Here is a 25187-nt window from a genome sequence, read left to right as displayed (position 1 = left end):
AGTGAATGCAAGCTGCGTGGGAACTTTCCCACGTATCATGTAGTGCAAATCTTATGTCCACTCATCTGTAGGAGAAGTGTAAAGATTTGATTTGTGTAATACTGATCAGTAGAGAAAATTAACTTAAGTTGGATCCAATTGAATTCAAAAAGGATCCTATATTTTTAACAACTTCAATGTGCTGCAGCACCAGCACAACACAACGTAAGCAACAGCCACCACCATGAGAACATGAACTTACCAAGAGTAAGTATATCCCCAAAACGTACACACCCATGAATTAAAAGACATTGATCAAAATATTTCTCTTGCTATTCATCTTGCTGGCAGGGTAAAGGGGACATGTCCCCTCCTACCTGTGTCCACACAGCTCTTACCACTACTCTCACCAGCTAAAAACCCTGCATTCCAGGTAAAACAGTGGATAGCTTCTGATACAGGTATAAACAGAAAAAAAGCAGTTTGGTGTAAGAAAAACAAGTAAATACTGCCCAAGTACGTATCAGTCTCCAAAACTTCTCATCAATGACATGAATTGGATATTACTCACTACACAAACTCACCCACATATACCTAACACAGTACCGCAGTCAAGTTTGAAAACATTTTGTTCCATATTGGCCTCTTACATTAAAACTTAAATATGCTACTTAGTTTACATTCAGCATCCACTGCAATTAGAAAAACAATGGAACAAAAAAGTGAAACCATTTGATATACTGAGCCTGTATAAAATGTTTACAATACCAAAGAGCAAGGTTAAGGATGAATTTCATGGCAAGTGATTTCCTTTGAATTAAGCATTCAACATCACTCCCAAATAAATCATGAGACTGAATGGAAAAATATCTGTACAACTTTATTAATTTTAAATAAATTTACATATCATGTTGATACAACATGGTAGGTTCCCCTGCCTCGCAAATAATGATTTAACTGGCAGTTAACTGAGCTTCATCAGGTAGAACCATGCGATCAAATGGGACAAGCACAGGTTTACTATGAAGACACTTAGGTCTGCCATCCCACTGCGTTAACAATGAGAGGACATCATGCTTGGGCATCACAGGCGGAGACTGACGACACATTCTGATTGCTTCTGACTGGAAATAAAAAAATGATGAATAAATAAATAACATTTTGTGAGGTTTAACCACCAAAATTATCCACAACTGCAACATAAAATATAAACTTATTTCCAACATAACCTTAACACATCCTAGTCGTGACAGTGTTGTAATCTTGTTCCAGGGACTGTTCTATAATTCTATGTATGTATAAACTGTTTCTTTCAACTATTATTGATTGTTGGTCATGAAAAGTATACATAGGTAATACATCTCAAACCACACTGACGAGATGTACAAGAAAACTTAAAGGAGGAAATTAGTTTAACACTAAAATGCCAGTGCAGTCACTGTTAAATTTCATGAGGCCACCTCTTACTTTCTTTTTTATCATAAAAGAACTCGGTATGGGAGGTAAGAATAGTCAAATCACCAAATACCTCAAACGATGAGCTTTTACACAGTATGACATTCGATGACACAAAATTATAAATTATTCGAATTTCGAATGCACAGCACAGATTGTCCCTGATACTCTTTAAATCTGATGACAGTGGTTGTGTCTTACATGAACATTAGGTTGGTACAATTCTTTAATGATATTGTAGGAACGAAACGATATGGATTTAAACCCGGGGAGCCAAACTTAGGGTCGGAATGAAAATGGAGTCAGAACTACTTCGGGTTGAAACTAGACTTAAACTCTGGGACGAAACAAAATGCAGGTAATGTTTCGTACCAGAGGTACCACATGCTTCACCTTCGAATGGTTTAGTTTTGACTGATAACAGAGTACAAAGTATGGTTTAATGAAGTAGAGATTCGACCTACGGCCATTAGATGCATGGAACACTCACCACTATTTTCACCACTAACAGGAGAACGGTGAACGAAAACTGGCCATTCGATTTTTAAGCTCAATGCGTTAACTCTGTACACGTCAAACGTAATGGGTCGAAACTATTCCCTCTTATCCCCCTCAACTCAACTTCTGGGATCGAAACTTAAATTTGAGCAGCTGAGTTTCGTTTAATTTAATGTCGTTCCTGGGAATAAAGCTTTGTCCCGGATCGAAACTAAACTTCTTGGTGATTTTAATTTCGTGCGGGAATAAAAGTAAACCTAGGCCTCATTTTTTCGTTTCCCTCCAAAATGAAACATTTTTGTTTTGTTTTCCCTGCGGTGGGTAAGGGATGGCTGTACCCCACAATTTTATATTCCAGTACACTATCTATATGCAATGCCATACACAATATCTCTTGCTCCCACAAAAAAATCCTATGGCTCATGAGTTAACAACTTCAGCATCAAAAGAGCTCAAAATTGACCATGTTTCTACATTTTATACATTGAGAAAGCAAGCATACAGACATTAAGATTGATATTTTTTAGCCTGCTTCTTATGCAAATTTTTAACTTAAAATTAGAAACACTACCCTCTTTTCAGAACACATTAAGACATCACTACACTGTTAGCATTGCTTAGCTTGGAATACTTGTTATGTAGTTTTCTTATTGATAAAGGAGTAATTTTGACATGTGAAAGCATAATGAATGCACTATTTGATACCTAATCTATTCTTTTATTTGACTGTTGACAGCATATTCTGGAACTGATGGGAAATGCTATATAAGGTTTACAGTGAATAAATACCACCATCTATGGAGCTAAAAGATCATTTTCATGCATGCAATTTTGAAGGATAAATTACACAATCCTTTTTGAACGGGAGTGGTAGGCAACTGTGTGGAATAACTTTTCTCAGCATTGAAAGATTGTAGAATCTTTGTAGCACCCTTGTTTGTGATAGTACTCATGATTTAACATGATATAAAAAGAAATAACAATCATTTGATGTAAAACCAAACAATTGGATTGATTTTTAAATTTGGAGTAGCCCAAAAACTTACAGCATAACAGTGATGGTATGCCAACATATTTTTGTAACAAAATCAAGACTATCGTCATAAACACAAAGTGTGCATTTCATATTTGGAAAGGCATCAAGTTGAAATCGATGTATTTTGGGTTAAAAATGATTTATATTGATGATAATGACTCCCATTTTCAATAAAAAATTACTCAACTTAAGAAGGATTTAAAATAGTAAATCATATAATCCACTAAGTAGTAATTTATACTCAGGCAGAAATATTCAAGTTGCTCAAGTACACCGTACAAAAAAAGTCAGTCATTCCTACTAGTCCCAAACCTACTCTCCCAAACTTTTGTGAAAACAACTAAAAAATGTACATAAAAAGTCACCGTCTGTGTATCAGTTCATTAAAAAAAATGCAACAAGAAATTATGTATGCATATATGCTTCTTTTTGTTCCTAAGCTGTTACATGCATGTGGCACATTTATATTATTCTATTCAAAATGTATCAACAAATGATAATCAAAGAGGCTTTAGGGTAGAGTACATAACTCTATAAGTGGAATTAAATATAGCACAATTTACCTCAATATAATTGGAAACTGGAAGAATCCGGCATTTTGATAACACTACATCAGATGAATCTATTTTTTGGAGGACTTCTTTTAGATCCTCCACCCCATATGGAGAAATAGCACTGGTAATTCCCGTTATAAGGGCTGATACATCGTTATCATTATCACCTACATGAAAAAAAAGGTTTGAAATAAGAGGCACTGTTTGCATAGTTTACTCTGTCTGTAAAAGACAAGAAAATTCACAAATGGAAGGTTCTACAGTTAAAAGCATAAAATAAGGGGAAAATATAGTTAAAATAAGTACATAAAATGTTTCATGAAAAGCAATTCTTTAAGATCTTACACTCCAAAATATTTTTACAGGCAACATGTCCTCAGGCCAGAACAATGTTGTTCACAAATGTATTTGAGAGACTGTTTTCTTGAAGTAAACCATACACAGTACATGTCTGAATATAGTCGCCCCTTCTTTTCCAAAAATGCCTGTGGTAAAAGTAAAGGGGGGGACTGTATTCAAACGCATTTTTTTTTAACTTTTCCCGAAACTGAAGCCGCAAAATTAGGGGGGGGGGGGACTATATTCCGAGGGGGACTATATTTCGAGAAATACGGTATGTATGTGCATACATACATTAGGGTGGCCCTTTCTTAGGAAAACAATTCTTTTCAAGAAAATCATTACTCTGACCCCACAATTTTTTTCCTTAGGCCAAATGAACTGAAATATAAAAGTATGCACATATACCTCATTTGGACATCATTAAACCACGCTGAATTGAACACCAAGTTAAAATAGGAATACATAATAATGGAAAATTCATAAATATAGTGATTTTGTAGGCCTAGGCAAAGGTTCGTCAGAAACAATTTTTATGTCTGCCTTTATCACAAAAGGATAGACTGATGAAGTCACCACTAAAAAGCTTGATAGTGTAAACTATTCTTCGTTAAAACTTTCGCTGGTGCTCGTCATGTTGAATTCAAACCTCTAAAACCATGAGGTATAAGTGCATACTTTTATATTTCAGTTCATTTGGCCTAAGGAAAAAAATTGTGGGGTCAGAGTAATGATTTTCTTGAAAAGAATTGTTTTCCTAAGAAAGGGCCACCCTAATGTAACCTCTCACTCCCCTCCCCCCACCACCTGACACGTATACCTATATATACCAATTTTAAATCCCACCTCTTCAGATTCCCTTGAGAAAACGACCAGCATCGGTTGGGAAACGTTGGGGCCACCCAAAATCTGACGCGGCGACATAGCCCAAAAGTTTTAATTCAACAGTGTAAACTATGTCTACCAATTTTTTTTAGAGTGAAGAAAGAATTTTACTATGTTCCCCCAAATGGCAATTAGGAATTTGATTTTGTGCCTCATAAAATATCAAAACAAGGCCTAGAATTTGAAATTCTACTTCAGATACGTAATTTTAAGGATTTACTTTTCCCTAAGGCTCCCATAAGGTGCCTAAAATCTTTTTTATTGGTGATAAATGGTGAAGGAGGTTCCGCATAGAAACTTGTATCCACCTATTTGTTATATGACCCTTTTATGGTCTATTTTCCACATTATACGGATTACATACATTTCATGGAAATTACCGTATATCTCCGAATATAGTCCCCCCCCGAATATAGTCCCCCCCCCCAATTTTGAGACCTCAGTTTTGGGAAAAATTTTAAAATGTAAAGGAAGGCAATTTTTCTGTGGTTAGCAAGTTAAGATTCTAGATTCGATAAAAACTATTATTTTCTGTGAAGATTAAGAACAAATCTGTTCACATATTTTCCATCACAACAAAATAACTATACCTAAAACATGTTGTGATCCATTGCATGTATCAGTAATTTATAGTTCCTTAACCAGATGTAATGAAGAAATGAGAAATTTTTTAAAGTATCCAAGGCTATTGTATTTTTTAAACCTTCACAAATTATTAATATTTTTGATTTCCAAATGACTACAGACAATGTCAATATATAAGCTTTAACTTAAAGCCCATAAACAGTATTGCATTTGGCCCTGAAACTTCCTTAGATCCAGTGTAACACACCCATCAAGTCATCACAAATCCAAGTGACCTGAAGAATTTAGGAAATCTAAATAAAATTGTGTTAAATAAATTATAAATATTATAAAAATATTGCTATCAAATGCCTGCTAAGCAAAACAATTAAACTACAGGACTTACAAATATCAAAGTAATAAAATTAAGAAATAAACTTTTTCAACAAACATTAAAACAAAAAAAAAAAATTATATCAATTTTCAATGCCTCGTCGCGAATCATTGCATAGGTTACACAAAGAGCTTCTGCTCTGCATTTGCGCACAAATTCGACGATATTTTCCTCTAATTCTTTGAATCTGCCGCATCGAGACCCCCGAAAAGACTTCCGCGATGTATTAGCGCTTTGCAAGCGCTGTAAATACTATGATTTACGGCGTATTCTGCAACGGCTATTTTTAAATTGGCATCGAAACTCCGTCTTTGAAGGCCTCTAATCTGCGGCAGGATTGATCCTCATCTTTCTACTTGATCCACCCCTATGAAAAAATTGTATAAACCTGTTTCAAAATTTTATACAATTTATACAATTACCATGGTAATTGTATAAATTGTATAAAATTTTGAAACAGGTTTATACAATTTTTTCATAGGGGCATCACCGCACTGTTGAACGTAAAATTATTTTTAATAAAGAAAATATCGCGGAAATAATTGCGAAACGTTATGCGACGTAATTTATCGATCCTATTTACCCTGACGAATTGAAGACATTCCTCAATAAATTGATTACACTTTCGATGCTGAGTCGCTGTATTTCGATCAAATGCAGTAATGCCGGCGCTTCTGGTTTAAAGTCGTCGATTATTGCGCCTTTTCAGAAACAAATGCATCACCTATTGCGCATTCTTGTCCAGCGAAGGCGGTAAAGGAAGTGGTTGTAAACACGAACCGCACGGGCACATCGACGTATAGTAGCTACGGACGCAATGAAATGCTAAATCGTCACGAAAGGTTCACTTTATCTGTTTATTTTTCGCAATTATTTAAATCGTGTAGTTATTAAATGAGCGACGGGTACATATACTATTGATTCAAATCTAGTGTTCGATTAATGTAATGATAGTGTGTGTTTAGTTTTCATTTTAATTATTTACTGTTTTGCGTCATTAAGTGATCAGTGTCGATTGAATTATTCTAACAATACTTTTCCAAGAAAAATTAGCGGCTACCCGATGGATTCCGTGAAAACGCATATTCGATATGCTATTTGAATCGGAATAATCGTATCTGTACAACATTTGTGGTAAAAATTGTCTTAATTTCCGGTAAAACGTGGCAGTATTTACTAATATCTCCGATTATAATCCTCATAAATATACTCAAATAGAAAGACTACGAGAACATTAGCCATTATGCCGTTATTTATTACTTTATGGTCACCTTTAGTATGCTAAACTGGATTATACTCGATTATAGTCCCCCCCCTTACTTTTCCGCGGCCATTTTTGGAAAAAAAGGGGGGACTATATTCGGAGATATACGGTATGTATACATTTTGAAAAACCAAGAAAAGACATGAATCAACCCAAGCATTGCAAAATTTTATTCACTTATGAGCCCTACAATCCATTTTTTCCAGAAAAGCATGAGCAGAAGAAAAAAATGATGAAAATCGTGTCTGAGTCGGTGAAAATCGCCCTTGAATTGGATAAAATTGCGATTAACACTGAATTCGCGTATCCGTGGGAAAACCCCGGAATTCACGTTAAAATTCGTGTTATCGCATTTGCGACTTTTGCATGTCCCTAATTATTACTATTGATTCTTGAGCAATATGCTTTCTGTTGTAGTAGTATATCCTATTAAGTTTATATTTTCCAAGCTTTTACCTGGTAGAAGACTGATCTGGAAACCATTTTTAACAAGTAATTCACTAGTAACCAAACTCTGCTGCTTGATGACATCATAATGACTTCCCAAAGAAATAAATTTTTTCCAAAGTTCAGATCCGATTTCCCTACAAAAGAGAAACAAAAACATGATATGTAAAAATTATTGAGTCAAGCAACTTCAAGGATAACTTCCAGCTACTCATATGTTCAACTTCACATCAGAGGTACACAAAAATACTGTTTCATCACCATACTTACCTCTCATCAAACACTATCGGGACGGTAAGAGGTTGCATGGGCAGCGAAAGACTAGCCATCAATTTTTGATACACAACGAGCTCCTGAAGAGCAAAATGCCGGAGAATCCCAATATCACTGCCTTTCTTGTATACCCACATCCCACTTGGCTTCAGTTGGCCAACCAGAAATATTCTTTCATCAGCTGGTTTCTCAAGCTGCTCTTCTGAGTCTAGTTTTTCCCTGAATGATATCAAATAAAGGCTAAAATTATTTATCAGATTAATTTACAGCGCCTACAATTCATTAGAGTAATTTAATAAGTCATAAACATACCATTTCTTATTTTTCTCCTTAATTTTAGCCAATGAAACACTCATTGATCTGCCAAAATTATTCTGCTGGGATATCTCGTGTTTCTCTTTCACCACTCTTTTCAAGAGAGTTTCTTGCTTCTCCTTGTCACTTAAAATTCCAGGTAGCTTATGAGCTATCTTTTTTGGCAATGACCTGGAAAATAAAATTAATCCCAATAAGTATATGAAATAGACTATTGATGTGAAACATGACAGACATGCATGACCTGTCATTTAATTACCAAAAGATCTGTACTTAAAATGAATGGTAAATGAAAATTTTGTGTCTTGATTCTGTAAATTTTACACACGTACACAAAAAATTAATCCCAATAAGGATATCTAATAGACTATTGATGTGAAACATGACAGACATGCATGGCCTGTCATTTAATTACCAAAAGATCTGTACTTAAAATGAATGATAAATGAAAATTTTGTGTCTTGATTCTGTAAATTTTACACACGTACACAAAAAATTAATCCCAATAATGAATTCTAATAGACTATTGATGTGAAACATGACAGACATGCATGACCTGTCATTTAATTACCAAAAGATCTGTACCTATAATGAATGGTAAATGAAAATTTTGTGTCTTGATTCTGTAAATTTTACACACGTACACAAAAAATTAATCCCAATAAGGATATCTAATAGAGTATTGATGTGAAACATGACAGACATGCATGACCTGTCATTTAATTACCAAAAGATCTGTACTTATAATGAATGGTAAATGAAAATTTTGTGTCTTGATTCTATAAATTTTACACACGTACACAAAAAATTAATCCCAATAAGGATATCTAATACACTATTGATGTGAAACATGAAAGACATGCATGACCTGTCATTTAACTACCAAAAGATCTGTACTTATAATGAATGGTAAATGAAAATTTTGTGTCTTGATTCTATAAATTTTACACACGTACACAAAAAATTAATCCCAATAAGGATATCTAATAGAGTATTGATGTGAAACATGACAGACATGCATGACCTGTCATTTAATTACCAAAAGATCTGTACTTAAAATGAATGGTAAATGAAAATTTTGCGTCTTGATTCTGTAAATTGTGAAATGAGAGATAATCAAAATCCTTTTCTCATGTCTCACTCCAAAATGCAACTGAACCAACCAGTGAATGAATTGAAATATTAGAAAGAGGAATAAGACCCTAATGGTCTCAAGTCACAAATACTGATACACCATAACTTATTCTTCTTTTGAATAAAAAAATAATTATAAAGCTATACAAGAATATGCTAATCGGAATGTTGATTAAAAGTGAGTTGCAAGATTTGACCAGGACAAGATGACAAACAACAATTGAGTTTATAAAAACATAAAATTAGATAGATTTTGGAAACAAATGCCTTTGGAGACCAAGCCAAAATAACTATGGCCGTACCCAACGATGACAATATATTTCAGTATTATTCAAACAAAATTATAGCAGAGTAAATGAAATTTATGGAATTCAAATGATATGGCAATCAACAAAAATTCACCAGTTAGGCAACCCACCTACCACTAACACCCTTCCCGAAAACAAATTTCAGGATTCATGCTTACAAGGAGACGTCGCCAAATTGATGTTCAGGATTTGAATGCGGATATTACTTTATGAAACTATATAGGCAAGGCAGAAAAAGCGTCACGGCTTTCTTCTACATAGGCCCGGGTTTGAGAGATATTCGCATGTAAAGATTTTGCGCAGCATCACATCCCTTGAGTAAGCATTCAACTATGGTCATGGCGGTGCAGTCTGGGGCATTAGGCCTCTAACCTATAGTCGGTGTCCCGGGTTCGAGTCCCAGTGACGGCAATATTTTTTTCTCTCTTCTAATTTTTGAAATCACTGTTGCATTTTATCCACATTCGTTTTATTTAGTTACTTCGCGATTTTTAAAATATAATATCAATTAATTGATTTTAAGCGAAACTCCGAATTGTGCCTTACCACGGGAATTAGAGGACATATACGTATAATTACTTACAATGAATTTCCGTATAATTTGCTCATCATGTGCACCGATGCATACCTCTGCATCAGTTAACCGATTGTACATCTATTCATGAATCGTTCCCCGGCTTTTGACGTTTCGAGGTCTTCTTTGTTTAGCTTTCGCACCCGTTTTCACAAAATTGGGCCTCGGCACCCCATTCAGGGATTATCAAGGGTCAGCTGTGAAGGGAGGGTTGTTGGGATGGAAGTCTTTGAAGGACGCTAGAAGGCAGGTCATAAGGGAGGCATGGTGAGTGGAAGGATATTCTGTTTAAGGATCGAGATTTGTTGGGAAGTTAGTGGGAGGGCTGTGGAGAAAATCTAATGGGGGGAAAGCCTAGTGGAAATGATATTTTGAATAAAAAAACGCTGAAGCCGGAAAATACCGGAGATTCAGAAATGGAAAAAAAAACATTGAAAGGGGAGGCACACGTGTCAAGAACCGAGACTCAGTGTTTTAAATTGCCGAGAACCCGGGACATCTACTACAAGTTAGAGGACTAGCGCCCTAAACCGCGCCACCACAGCCTTAGTTAGGAGGTGGCGATTACTCAAGGTATGTCATACTGCACGAAATCTTTACATGCGAATAACTCTTGAACTCGGGCCTATGTGGAAGAAAGCCGTGACACTTTTTCTACCTTACCTATATAGTTTCAGTTAATAACATCCGCATGCAGATCCAGAACATCACTTTGGCGATGTCTCCTTGTTAGTCATGAACCAATAACTTACAACTGATAATACAACACAGGTGCTGACACAGAAAATATGAAATAAAACACTAAGCAGTTCAATAATGATACATGTATTAAGCCTAAAATTATGGTCACAAAGAATAAAGTCTTTGAGTAGAATGTGCATATTATAGTCTCAGCATTTAGTAGATTTTTTTTAAATTCCTGCACCACCAAAAACAGCACCATTGGCCTTTTACTTCGGGGTTTATAACTTAACAATAAAACGCACACAAACATCCATGCCCTGGATAGTGGCACCCTACCCAGGCGGGACTGGAACCCACAGCCTCTTGTGTGGCAGACAACGACGTTAACGTGCCACCACCTAGGGTAGCAAGATGTTTTCCATACATATGTAAGTACATATGTATACATATATGAATAATGAAAAATGCAATAAGTTTGGACAAGGTCTTCACATTGCATTCCAACGTTTTATGTATCTTAAATGCCTTTCTACATTCATTGGCAATGGTTTAAATGGTCAATGATTATAGTCCAATTTATATCTAATAAGATGGCTTTCAATCTTCAAACAATCATCTTTCGAGTATTCAACTGTTTAACAATACAGCCCGTAAGTTCTTGTGTGGCACTGCCATAGAAAAATTGCTAGTACATATGTATAACACGTTCTTCTCCTGTTTGTTAGTTGACTAGAATGGCCATCCACCTCAAAACAATAGACTTGTGATTCTGCAGCACAATATTTTGATGACTAATGTAGTAACTGAGTTAAGCCATATTACTAGTAGAGGAATCAAAAATAGGAGGGAGGAGGGTTCAAGAAGGCTCAAGTTACTTCAGCTGGAAATACCGACACTTGAAGGAATGCCCACATCTCTCCGATGATAACAATGGTTCGATGGGGAAAAAGTATTCTGGTAATGTCTGCGGAGCCATTACCAGAATACTTTTTAGAAGTCTGGAAGAAAGTTAGTTTCATTTTTCATCGCATGTTATTCCTGAAGCACAGTCAACAACAATGAAAATTAATTATGCCACATCGTCTTTCCCATTGAATGGAACTGCATTAGCTTATCTTAATTCAATGCATTTAAAACATCTAATGCCACACAATCTGGCAGAAAATTGCATGTATTTTTCCCCTGAACCCTCAAGAAAGATATTGGTGGTAAAAACTTTATCAAAACTACCTATGTACAAAAAAGCCTTAACAAAAAAGTATTAATTTATAGAATATGCCTTTCACATAAATATACCTTTCCAGAGCTTGCTCAGAATGCGCAGTTGCCTTCCTAGCTGCCTTCTCAATACCCTGCTTCTTGTACTCCACACGCTCCTCATCAGACAGAGCCTCCCAACGCTTTGCTAATTCTGATGCAACATTGGTGAACAGGATTCCTGGTTGTTCTGCAATGACTATTCAAGGAAGTGATTAAGAGCCATTCTGACACTAATCACAACATTTCACAAATATTATAGGCTTTTGAATTGGTTGGTAGTGTCTAATCTTAAACGTTATAATATATATTGGCATACATATAAAATGATCCCCACTATTTCCAGTTAAAATACATATTTTGGGCTATACTCAAGTACAAAAATACTCCCCTCCCAATGCACACCAACTTGTATCTCTATCTAAATACATGCATGTTTTGATATTATTATAGCTTGAACAGTGCTGCCCTCACTGGCTTCATACAGTCACTGCATAAGGCAGAGGTAAAAGTGCCAAGGTAAATGTGGAACCATTTTTGACCCCCCACCCAATGCGACGGCTGTAGATGACAAAAATGCATATATGTACCCCAATGCTATTACTGACTTCCCTGGTAAGCACATTTTCCTGGATAGCACATTAATTTTTTGTGGTCCCTTCAAAAAAGTACTAAAGAAGTTCTACTGTGATTGTATATGAGTATAGAAAACATGCACTATGAGAGCACACCTGATGCTTAAGACAACCTCTGACATTTGAAAAGATATTGTGGGTAAAAAAGCTGTGTTATATGCTGGAATATAAATGGTAAAGTCTGTGAGGCAAGATTACAACTGATGACTGAGATTAAGAAAACATATTAACATGATGAGGAGCACTTTTCGACAATGACATAAATATATACATATGCAGCAACGCTGAAACTTGATTGAATTTCAAGTTCTTTTTGTCGAAAATTGCACCCCATAATTCCAATAAGGACAAATTCCATATCTAATGTCTCAATAATATCCTTTGATTTTACACAAAAAATAAGTTGACATGTGAGAGAAAATAGGATACAGCATGGAAGGACACTAAATGCAAAATGCATGGACATCATTTTCACCGCTGAAAGGTACAAATGAAACCAAGAAATTAGACAAAGACTCTTAAATGAAAAACAGAGGTCACATTAGCATTGCACTCTGAAACTTAAAGGGATGTTTGCACTTCCTTGGCCATATTTACAACAAATTAAGGAGAAACAATAAAGCTATCTTCCCCAAAGGTATGCCATGGAAAAGGATTTCAAACAGCTTCATTTTTATTAACTGACCATAGTGTGGATATAAGAGAGCCAAAATCTTAGCACTCACAATAATATCCGAAGCCAAGAAAAAAAGTGAGATTTTTCCCAGAAAGATAAGCGTTTTGTTCACAAAACTTACAGTTCTGCAAAGCTAAAATAGCCCACATTGAAATTTAAGGGAATCAGCAAAAAAATTAGATAATTTGGGGAAACAAAAATCAATCAACACAAAGTAATGATAAAAAAAGGAATAACATGTAGAGCAAGAAATACTGCATGCCTTAAGAGTGACACAAAAATGTTAAATATTGGTCATGCATTGAAACTTACTCTTAGGCCTTGCTTTCGAAGCAAAGCAATCAAATCCTCTCATATCCCTTCTTCCCAACTGACTGATTGCATTTGGCAATGGTGACGCTGATAAGCATGAGGGAGTGACCCTCTCATCAGATGCAGATGGACTGCAGGCTGATGATTTTCCCTCGGCTTTCCGGCGCATTTCAAAAGGATGACTGGAAACTTCCCTACTTGCTACTGACTGAAGACCAGATGTCCTCTCTGTGGATACTTGTTGGTTTGGCTTTGGAGGAAGAATTTTGACTGGCTGAAACAGAATTAATCAGGCTTCACAGCCATGAAAGATCCAAATGAAAAAAACCACCGAAAGTGGTTAATCATAATTGTGAAACGTACGCAATAATTACAGAATTAACCTCACATTAGATTATTTTATCATACTGATATGGCTGATGCTAATTTGAAATTATGAAAAAAAATTATGCAGGAGCTGGAGTTTTTGAAATGAATTGATGACCTCATTCTGAAACCCTCAGATTCATTCTGTGAACGTATGGTGGCAAAATACCATGTATTCTCCTGCAAGGGCATTATTTACTTTCGTAACCAAAGAAATGAGTAGAGACTAACCTCTTCCATAAGTACCCCATTCATTTTAACCTTCCCTCTACTCCATTTTTCAGGATCAAGCTCATCTTCACTTTCAAGGTTCTCCATAATTTTCAAAGCATCACAGATCACTTCATCATCCTCACTGCTCAATCCATTTTTATCATCAGTACTTTTTTTATTATTAACTCCCTCCACTTCCTTCAGTGGTTTCACAGATTCAGCAATAGATTTCTCTTTCTCACTTGATTTATCACATTCTACCTCGTTTTTTTCCTCAGTGATGTCTTCAGGCTTCCTAATCACCTCTATTTGAAATGACCCAATGTGAGACTTCGATGCAAGCCTCTTCAAAGGACTGACATCCATAACAACTTCATGATTCTCCATCTCTTGGGAAGAGCCTACCTCTGATATTTGTGAATCAGTAAGATCAAATGGTTCCAAGGACATAAAAGGCTGATCTATTTTCGAGGGGTTGATATTATCTTCATTAAGATCAAAAGGATTTCTAGAATCTGGTTTCTCTAGTTCAACTCTTGCCAGCTTAGGAGGTGGAGGATGCGATGGAATACTATGGTTGCGATCCAAGGAGGAATTGGTGATGAGCCTAACATCAGTCTCCACATCTTCAGGTGAATGTGACAAAGGTGGATCAAGGAGTTCATCGTTTAGATTTGGTACAGCAGGCTTCTTCTTTGCCGCTTTCTTTTCCACAGACTGTGAGGATGTATCAGCACCTGGAATTTGGATTCCATAATATGTGATGATTTTCTCTTCCAATGTGCGAAGAATCAAATCCTGCAAAATGAATGACCACAGAATAAAAACGTAAGTATCGATCAAACAAATGATTAAAAGCCTAAATGTATGCATTGTGAATAAAAGTGAAGAACTGCTGGGACTTCGCAAAAATTATATGAGTAATTTTTAAAAAGTTGAATCCATTAAATAAAAGCATGAGTCATCATTTTTGAACATCCTATGACATGATATTAGAATTTTTGAGGTTTTGTCGTACACCATTGCTGTAAACAGAAATATAGAATTTAGCTTACCTATGAAGCACAGAAAATTGAATAGGGTAACCATCCTTAACATCTAAAGTAGCCATAATCAGGCAAAAAGGGCATACTACAGATACATTTGAAAATAAAATTTTTGCAAGGAGGCACAACATCAATTTTTAAAATACTTGCCTCACAGCGAAGAAAAACTTTAGTTTTATCTGTCTCTAAGTTGACATCCAACTGAGGTGAAGGTACATTAATCCGCAGCACCCAGGGTGGCTTCTTACGATTTGGAAATTCAGAACCCAATCCTTTGCTAATGCAGTCAGTCATCAACTGCAAGAGAACATGTAACTATGTTATCGTAAGTTAGAATTTAAAAAATATACTAATGACTTAGAAGTAAAATGAAATACTTTTAACTGCATGTCACAGCAATAGGAAAATGACATTTTTAAACAACTGAGAAGCAAACAACTCCAAGCTAAACATATATGAAATTACTGCTGTTAATAGTTGAAATGAAAAATAATAAGAAGTAAGTAAAGCATGCACTCATCAACATCTACTCAATTACAAGTTAAAAGCTTTTATTGCACACATTTAGGAAATTTAAAACAACTCAACAACTGTATATGAAACATATAAAGTATGTATGACTAAAACTTAAAACTCTGAGAAGGGTGAATGTCATAATCGTGTTTCTTAATTTTTATAAACATCCATATTTTAAAAACATCACAAAACTAATGAAAATGATACATGAAGTATCTACCTAAAAATGATAATGTGATAAAATCAAAGGTAAAACACCATAAAATTTAAATAAAGTGAATCATGACATGAATATAATAACCTTCTCCACTTTTTTGTGCTTCACTGGCCTCCCATTGATCATTAAATACTCATTCAAGATAATACCCTCCACTGTTTGTGTAGAGCAGAATTCTGATATGTTTGATCCTTTCTTTGGTACTACAATATCCATTTCTATCTGTAAAGAAATTAAAGGTAAGTCCATAATATTTAATATCTATATATATAAAAGAAAGTCGAAAATCGTGTTAGTTAGAACACTTATAACTCGAGAACGGCTGCACCGATTTCAATGAGATTTGGTTCTTTGGATTCGTCTCAGGCGGGGTTAACATATATGTAGGCCATTAAAAAAAGGATAATTTCACAAAAAAAATTCATCTCTTTCCTATGGACATGCTTTTAGGAGTTATAGTAACACAACAATTGATAAGTCGGTCAAAACTACAAATTAAATAATTTGTTTTGTTTTTACCACTTTAATAACTGAATTTAGTAACAATATAACATTTTAATTACTAAATATATTCAAAATATTAATTAAATCGAAATTACATTTTTTAAATTTAATTCGAGCTGATTGTAGGCCCAGCCATGGCCCAGCTCGAGTTGACACTTCACTACCGTGTTTGTAAACAAATCTCCAAGCAATTGTAGACAAACGGTAATGTCCGTGTTCCTGTCGAGGAATCGAGTAGTTTTAACTCATTTCCTTGGAATGATTGCAAATTAGTTTCAGCGGAAGGTGAGCTCATCAACAAAGAGTTCCAGAATATGATTGATCACCAAAAGAATCAAAGACGGTTGATTTAGCGAGCAAGAACGAAGATGTGGATGACTAAAACGAGGTAAATTCAAATAGTTTGTACTCTGCATGGATTCGAATCTTTTAAATGTGTAACAAACGAAGACGAAATCACCAACTATCTATCTGAATATTGTAAGTCCTTGGACGTACCTGGCTTACCAAGGCACGATTTACAGAAAAATGTAGTTTCTGTGCCCATGATCTTTCGAAGCCTAAACCAACCATAACTATCCAACGGAACGTGTTTGATCATTAAAAAAATTGGTGATGAATGTGATTCACGCAACTTTACTCAAAGGAAAATTCAAAGGTTAGGAAGTCCTCATTCCGTAGATTCCATGATCTCAACTCATATGCCCTTTTGAGCTTAAACGTATTCAATTTACAATTCGTGTTGCATTCGTGATAATGATTAAAAAATTGCATGGTCATTCTTTCAGTTTTTGTGTTGTTTGTGCTCATGTGCTAATGAAAACCCATGATTTTCTCATGGTCAATTTAGCGTGCTATGTTCACGAGTCGATGAACCATCCTCTGTATATCTTCCTTCGCTTCAAGTGCGTAGCTAGGATAGGGGGTTTTGGGCGCAGCTAATACCACGGTTCCGTAGGGTATAGAAAACTCGCTAAGGTAAGCAGGAAGTGTGGGGGCACTTCCCTCAGACATTTTACAAAATAGATAAATAGTTCAAAATAGTGGGTTTTGTGGCTGTGTGAATAGTTAAATATGTTTTGTTTGTTAGTCATCCGTCCCCCAAATATTAATAACAAAATCTTTCATAAAAAAAATTCTCTAAGCTCTTGGGGGGGGTTTATCCCCCAAAACCTCCCCTCGCTGCGTCACTGCTTTGCTTCGCTATATTTATTTAGCTTCATCCGCTTCATCTTGCACCAGATAACAAAACAAAAACTGTTGTTTCTCAGAAGGTGCTTGACGCAAGACATTAAACCCGAATGTGTAGGGCTCACAGTGGTGCGTTTACACATGCAGTACGTTTACGCAGTGCATTTTTTCCAAACAGAGATACTAAAACTGGCGCGCCTTAAGTCATTTAATGCGAATGCTGCTTCATAGAGGCTTTTCTTGCACGATTTTGAGCATCAGTCAAGCGTCGGTCTGGGGTCGTGTCAACCTATCCCCTGAATGGGCCAAGTGTATGCAACAGACTTGGACCTAGAAACATTTTTTTACAGCTAATAACGCAAATAGCCAACAACTGAATGCGTATAATTTTTATTTCATGAACTGCTTTATTAAACCACAATGCCCAAAATTTCTTAAGCTAAAACGTAAGAAAATTTGTTGAAAAAAATCCGCGTAAACGTGCTCCGATTCACCCTATGTAGATTCAATAAAGAAAATGTCTTTCTGACAAGCAATTTTGGTACTCATTTACGTAGTTTTATTGAATTTGTATCCTTATTTTATTATAATAAATTAAACATGATTAAAAACGATACAGCCGCTCTTGATTTATAAATGGTGTAAGTAAACTGTAAGTTCATTGATTGTTAGGCGGTACGAAGTTCGCCGGGTCAGCTAGTAATTACATATATACAAACATCAATATTTCAGTGAAATCAAAACAAGCACATAGCCACTAACACAATGATTAAAGTTACATTCCCTACAACTGCATCAGGGAGAGAGTACATGGCCGGGTACTTAAAATAAAGTGGCTTTTATTGCGTATTAATTTTAAAACCCAAACAACAGCTTATGCTGCTGATTGATTGATAGATTCTATGACCACTGCTAACATGTTTCATGACAAATATTCAATTTAACTTTTCACACATGCACACATATTACCCAATTTAAAAAATATTGCTTTCACACAATGACCTATTCTCTTCAACAACTTTTCCCTCCAATAAATTTAACATGAACCAAACAACTCTCTACTTTCATAAATTTCTCATCATAAATTTTCTTCATTCTCAAAGCCATGTAGTAACTTCAATTACCCATAGCAACACTGAATAGATAAATCCTTTTACAGCCGGCCCATTTTAGCAGGATGTATAAATTCTGTCAAGGTTGTTTTTATGTAAACTCACACAATTTCTGAATTATTTCCTGAACCAAGTTTTATTTAATTAAAAAATTTATTTTTCTTCCTAATGATGTATATATTTGTGCGGCTAAAAAAATGAAAAAAACTGTTAGGGCCATATAAATTTTTTAATGAGGTTAAAATAATGGTAAAATTATTACTATTGTAATGAGTTGGGTTGGTAAATAGATCCATGGAAGCTTTCACACAACCAAAAAATGCTGATATATCCACCAAACAGCAGCAAAAGGGTAAAGGATAAGATGCTCCAGCTTAGTGGTTTTTGCCCTTCCAAGTTATAATTTCCCAAAATTTTTAGTATATCCCTCAAAATAGGTGCTTATGATATATTCAATTGTGTTTAATTCAAAGAAAATTTATTTAATACAAAAAAATTTGAAAGCTGAATCTCTACACTATGAGTAGCCAAGGCAGTATGTAGCATGGTCGTACTTGGTGGCTGATCATGGAGTTGGAATAGATAAGCAGTTGAGTACATGCAGACTTAAGGCTTGAGGTTATGGGTTCAAATTTTACTTTCTTTCATAGCTGAGTGAAAGTTGATGAAAATAAGAGGCACTTTGCAGGACTCTAGTCTAACCAGGGTGCCAGGTTTAATATAGAATTAAAGAACATGAGACCTGTGCCCGAACATAGTACATGATGCCTCTATTTGCTAAACATCAACTATAGGAAGATCATAGCAGTGAATTCTAACCAGTGATCTTACACTGAGAAAAGAAATGACAAATCCTGGATGCATTAGAACAACTAGAGATCTTGCAAAATGTGAAATGTAACCAGAAGATTGCTATCAAAATCATGTTTTTATCGCATTTCCTGCATTTGGACCTTCCTCCAAGCTTTACCACCACCCACACCTTGGCTTTACTTCCTCCTCACCAACCACCCTTAGTACCATAATTTGCACGCAAGAAAGTGATTTTCCACTGACTTCTTGCAGCAATCTCACACAACCCCAAGTCAGTGCATTATATGGTCAGTAACTCCACCTCAGAGGCATGAAGCCCACCTCCGTATATCACCCACCATATGGCACCCGAGCGGTCATCTCCTAACTACCTACTTACATCTATAAATTAGGAATGTTTTATGCTTTATCTTTGCACAAAGGTTGGGTTTACCATTGTCTGTGTATCCCTGATGATGACGCATTACACTGAAACCAAGGTCGACTGAATAAATGTATGTGGCATCAGGATGTCCTGGCTTTTCATTTTCAATGTGAATTGAAAATTACACCAATTCATGCCCGAAAAAACCTCACTCGATATGAAAAATTTTCTAAAATTTAACTCACCTCCACTTCTTCACCAAGTTCTTCCTCAGTTGTTACTTCTGAATGAGAGAATGATTCTTTGTAATACATTTGATGCATCATAACTGCTAGTTTGTAACCCAATGCTTCTTGAATTGCAGAAGTCAAAGCATAAGCAGGGCATTTTCTCCAAACAAGAGAGCCATTATGAACTAAAGACACTACAAGACTTGGTTTAGCAATTGAGTAACACCTTAGCAACCATAATATAGTCCGCAGACTAGATGGAGATTTGGAGAGCATTTTTCTTCGTACTGGTACATTGATGAACAAATTTTTTACAACGACTGTTGTGCCTGAAAATTAAAATTGGAGGCATTGGAAGATCAATGATACCCATGATTTACCATTTTCAAATCTTCACCAAAATTATGATTACATAGAATGATTTGGAATTTCTGTAAATATATGTATTTACTTTGGACTTGAAATAAGATGAATAAATGAATAGAATAACTTTGTAGATCATATTATTTTATTACATATACATCGGGGCAGTGGCACAGTGAGGGGGAGTGTTAGGGGATTCCCTTCCCCCAGAACTCAGAGAAATTTTAAAATTTAATCCATTTTACTTAATTGGATAAATATTACTTATGGAATAGTGTAAATATTAATAAAATATCCCTCAAAAAGCCTTAACACTCACAAATGTGAACCATTCACCTTAAAAATTTTCTGGGGGAGGGCACATACATCTCCAGTATTCCATACCCCCAGTATTAGTGGCGCCTAAACTTTGGCACTCCTAATACAAGGGGTATGGAATAAATTTACTAGCCTTAATTCCTAGCTGTGCGCCTGCCTCAGGGACTGAATCTTGTGAACCACAATAACATGATGGCACAAAATCTACTTGGTTTGAGAAGAATGCAAGTTTTGGCACTTTTGCACAAAAAATTTTGACTGCAGCCTGAGAAATGCACTGTTAGGTACCATGAATTTTTTATAGTAGTTTCATAAGAAATGCAATCATCCACCATTTAAAAGTTAGAAACATAACATTGCTTTTACATCCCCTAAACCAACATTTAACCACGATTTAAACCTTTTATTTAATGTCCAGATGATTTTGCTTTCCTTGCAATAAAGAATTTTGCATGAAATGCACAAAAGTGACTACATGTGCATTTGCATAGCGCATTCATACTAATTGATATTGAAAGCTATGTAAATTCGTTTAATGCCGTATATGTCTGAATATAGTAACCCCTTTTTTTTCGAAAATACCCAATGTAAAAGTAAAGGGGGGGACAATATTCAAATGCATTTCTTTAACTTTTCCTGAAACTGAAGTCTCAAAATTAGGACTATATTCGGAGAAATACGGTAAGTCTCATACCTTCAGGCAATCAAATACTACTCTATCACAGAAAAAACCATGGCAATCAAGCAGTGCCTCACTTTAAATTCAGATTTAGAAGTAAGGAGTAACAAAAATATACCATTATCTCTTACCTATGCCTAAATGTGAAGGCGTGGATGATACAATTCTTCCTTCTTTATCCACAGAATATGTGGAGGCAACATCATCATCTGCAGTCCTGGTGGTGAAACTCAAATCAGATACAGTGCAAAGAGCACTCAAGGCTTGACCCCTAAACCCATAACTCTGCAGGTGATCTAGAAATAAATATTAAAAATACCTTATTGATTAGAGCACATAAAAATTAGAAGAAATAAAAACAATAGGAACTTGTAAATGTGGTAAATCCATAGCAAGTAGGCACACGAAGATTACGGCTGAACTCACAAGCTAAATTTCACCCTTTCCTGCCGGCACCTAGGAAAAGAAAATGTTTTCCGTGCTATGAGTAGCATGAGAATATTTTAAACCTGTCTCACTTTTTTTAGGATGGAGTTACCCTGGTATACCTGTCCCTCCACATTGGGACCCAACTCAACAGGACACCATGCTATTATCCATCCAGTGGGCTAGACCCTCTAGCCTTTTCTTAGAAGGAGTTCATGGCAAACTTGCAAGTGTTTGCATTAGAAGTGTTAAAAAAAATAAGTTTTCCTCATTATTTTCAATAATTTACACTTAAATAAGAATAACTAATTTTTAAAAAGTATTTTATAATTTTAACCCATTTATGCCGAAGGTTTGAAAAATGCAAATTTTACCCTGATTTTTGCATATTGTAGATAAAAATATGTATTAAAACAATATTCGAAAGAAAAAACAATGTATCTCTTGCCAATTATTAATTACGAGGTGTTCCAAAAATGGAACACTAGGCAAATCCACTACTATGACGTACTCATTGATAACATGCAAAAAAATTTGATGAAGACTCTTAATAAGTCACTATTAAGAATGATATCCAGGTGAACACTTAACATGCAAGGATAAATTGCAATTTTAACATTGAAAAGTGGTATTTTTGTCACATTGGACACAGTGAGTTTGCTTTCCCTGCTTTACATTATAATGATTCATTGTTGCAGAGGATTGACACCGGCACCGGAAGATGCAACAGTCACATCACTGTTATCAACCCATTTACAAACAATATTGCCTTTTCCATCAATTCGGTAATCAAATGTGCCCATATCTTTTTTATTTAGGGTAGCATCAGATAGTAAAGGAAACCTCGTCTACGCGATCTTTTCTCACTGTGCCTCTTGCTTGGTTGCCCAATGAGTGAAGTTTATCAAGGAGTGCAATGCTTGTTTAAAAAAAGTTGTCGAACACAAAATGGTATTTACCAGGTTCTGCCTTGGGAGTGCCTCAGTCAATCGCAAAATAACTGAAGCACCTACATCATATTATTGGTATTGAGTGTTCGGGTTTTTTCCTTCATAAGGCTGAAACCAGCAATGGTAGCCTAGACGCGTTGGACCATACAAGAATTTATACCCAAACTGAATAGGCTTACCCCAAATGAACTGAAAAATGAAAATGATACCCCGAATGAAATTCCAAAAATGGAACACTGTCAAATAAAAGCTTACATATAACTAAAACACAATATGTTTTATCAAAATTTTCTTCATTAAGCACTTAAGGTTAACTATTACTGAACATGCGGGGAAAAATTTACAACATTTGGGCGTAATGGAAAATAGATAATAATATGACATTAAAGATGGTCTCAGAAAAACTGCCTTGAAAAAAAAGACCGACATTTTTCAACACACTGGCTGCGATGGGTTGGCAAAACTGACTAAATCTTTGCACCTCATAATACAATATATCTTAATAAAGAGGCACAGGAAGAAAAACCGTGGCATATTGGCGTATAATGAGTCGTAGTCATTAAATTAGAATGTCGCGTCAGGTGTTCCAAAAATGGAACACTAGGCATAAATGGGTTAAGCAGATTTCTAGCAATGACAATAACAAAGTTAGTAACCACAAGGTGCCAACACTTTAATTTCAAAAGTTCTTTAATAATAACACTAAAATTTTATTTAAAAATTGCTTACACAAAAAAAAACAATTAATTATTTTCAAAATATAAAAAATTGGGAGTAAACAACAATTTTGTGAAGGCAAAAACCAATGAAAATATCACCACTTCACAAAGGATTCCTGCTGTGGAGAGGGTCATAAATGGGTAGGAAGGTTGCGCCCAATTGCTGACGAGTGGCAATAAGGTCTCGCTAAGCAGGGTCTCAAGCAGTGGCTGGTAAAATTGGCACTATTTACTAAATATTTTTATTTTAAATTGAAGAATATTTTAGAACTAAACATAAGGGTTTTAAGAAGATCCTTAATTAAAAGATTAGAATAACTTCGTAAGGTTAGAAGCAAAACTATAAGATTAAATAGATTTCCAACGTCAATCTCTTTGACCCACAGTTTAGGGTAGCTTGCCCTTATTTCTTGCATCTCTGAAATTACAGTCATTCTACTTTGAGATATTATAAGGTCTGAAAAGGCTGAAACTGATGAAGTATAAAAAATATAATACTAGAATAGAACAAAGTTTTCACTTGAATGACAACATGCATGGCATTTCATGAAATCAAACAAGCATACACAATTGAAGAGGAAACCATAAATATGACGGAGCTGAGTTCTGCACGAGAGTTTTGAAAATTTATCCCATAGAGCTGATATATTGACACAAGAAAATAAAATATCTATACATTATTCTCACCTATATCAGAAAAATCCTGAATTTTGGATGTGTGTCCAGATAAACATGCTAATGGGATATCAGCATGGCAAATACCCGATCCATTATCACGGACTTCTATGCGATCATGGCCATATTTTTCCTGGAAATCATCAAAAATATGACATTTGCTAAGCAAGATAAATCATGGCCCTACTATGAACTAATTTAAAGATGATAAATTATTGACAATTTTCATTCACTTGCTTTCTATTGTGGGGCAGACAAGCTGTTAGCTCAGTAAGCCATCGGTAATGTACCATATAAGACGATTTGTATTACGTTACAGTGATTGAATGGCACACTGATAATTTGTTTCTTGGGCCACGAGTAGTATATAACGGACTGACAATCTACGTTTGTAGTTGTTGACATTTTTTTTTCAACCTTCTTGTCCATGGATCAAAAGGTTAATGACATAATCCGATCGTCTACCATTTATTTTAATCTTTACACCAGAAATAACCTTTGTACTCATCATGTAAAGTACACACAAAAGCTGTTTGAAAACGACAATATTGACCAATACGCACACGATGGCATAAGGTAATTCAGACAGTATTACAACAGACGAGTGTTTCCATCACACCTAAGTCTTAAAATACATAAACATACATACCAGAGAGATGTTTACTGAGGTTGCTCCAGCATCAATAGCATTTTCTAACAATTCTTTGACGACACTGTACACGGATGAGATGATCACTGAACTGCCAATGAGTTTGGCTGTTCTAGCATTAAGCTTGTTGATAGGCATATTTCAAGTCAAAAACACACACATCACTGAAATCCAAAGACACTTTCATAGCACTTTTGAAACGTTTCCTTGATTTGTTTACACGGCGAGTTTGGCGCCTCGGCCACTGCGCACA

At 35.4% G+C, this 25187-nt stretch overlaps 1 protein-coding gene across 1 annotated transcript; it reads right to left on the bottom strand.

Annotated features, from left to right (window-relative positions):
• Positions 1 to 838: 838 nt before the first annotated feature.
• Positions 839 to 25187, bottom strand: LOC124153631 (PMS1 protein homolog 1-like). Its single transcript, XM_046526923.1, has 14 exons — positions 24935 to 25187; positions 24298 to 24418; positions 21647 to 21811; positions 20171 to 20484; positions 16026 to 16163; positions 15359 to 15505; positions 14181 to 14960; positions 13584 to 13857; positions 12000 to 12159; positions 8001 to 8174; positions 7686 to 7907; positions 7425 to 7552; positions 3532 to 3689; positions 839 to 1103 (listed from the first exon to the last, which is right to left on the bottom strand). Exons 1-14 carry the CDS (start codon positions 25070 to 25072, stop codon positions 933 to 935), a joined length of 3090 nt encoding a protein of 1029 aa, XP_046382879.1. The 5' UTR covers positions 25073 to 25187; the 3' UTR covers positions 839 to 932.

This window comes from Ischnura elegans, chromosome 2, assembly GCF_921293095.1.
Source record: "Ischnura elegans chromosome 2, ioIscEleg1.1, whole genome shotgun sequence".
Lineage (NCBI taxonomy): Eukaryota > Metazoa > Arthropoda > Insecta > Odonata > Coenagrionidae > Ischnura > Ischnura elegans.
This window is presented reverse-complemented; position numbering and strand designations above follow the sequence as displayed.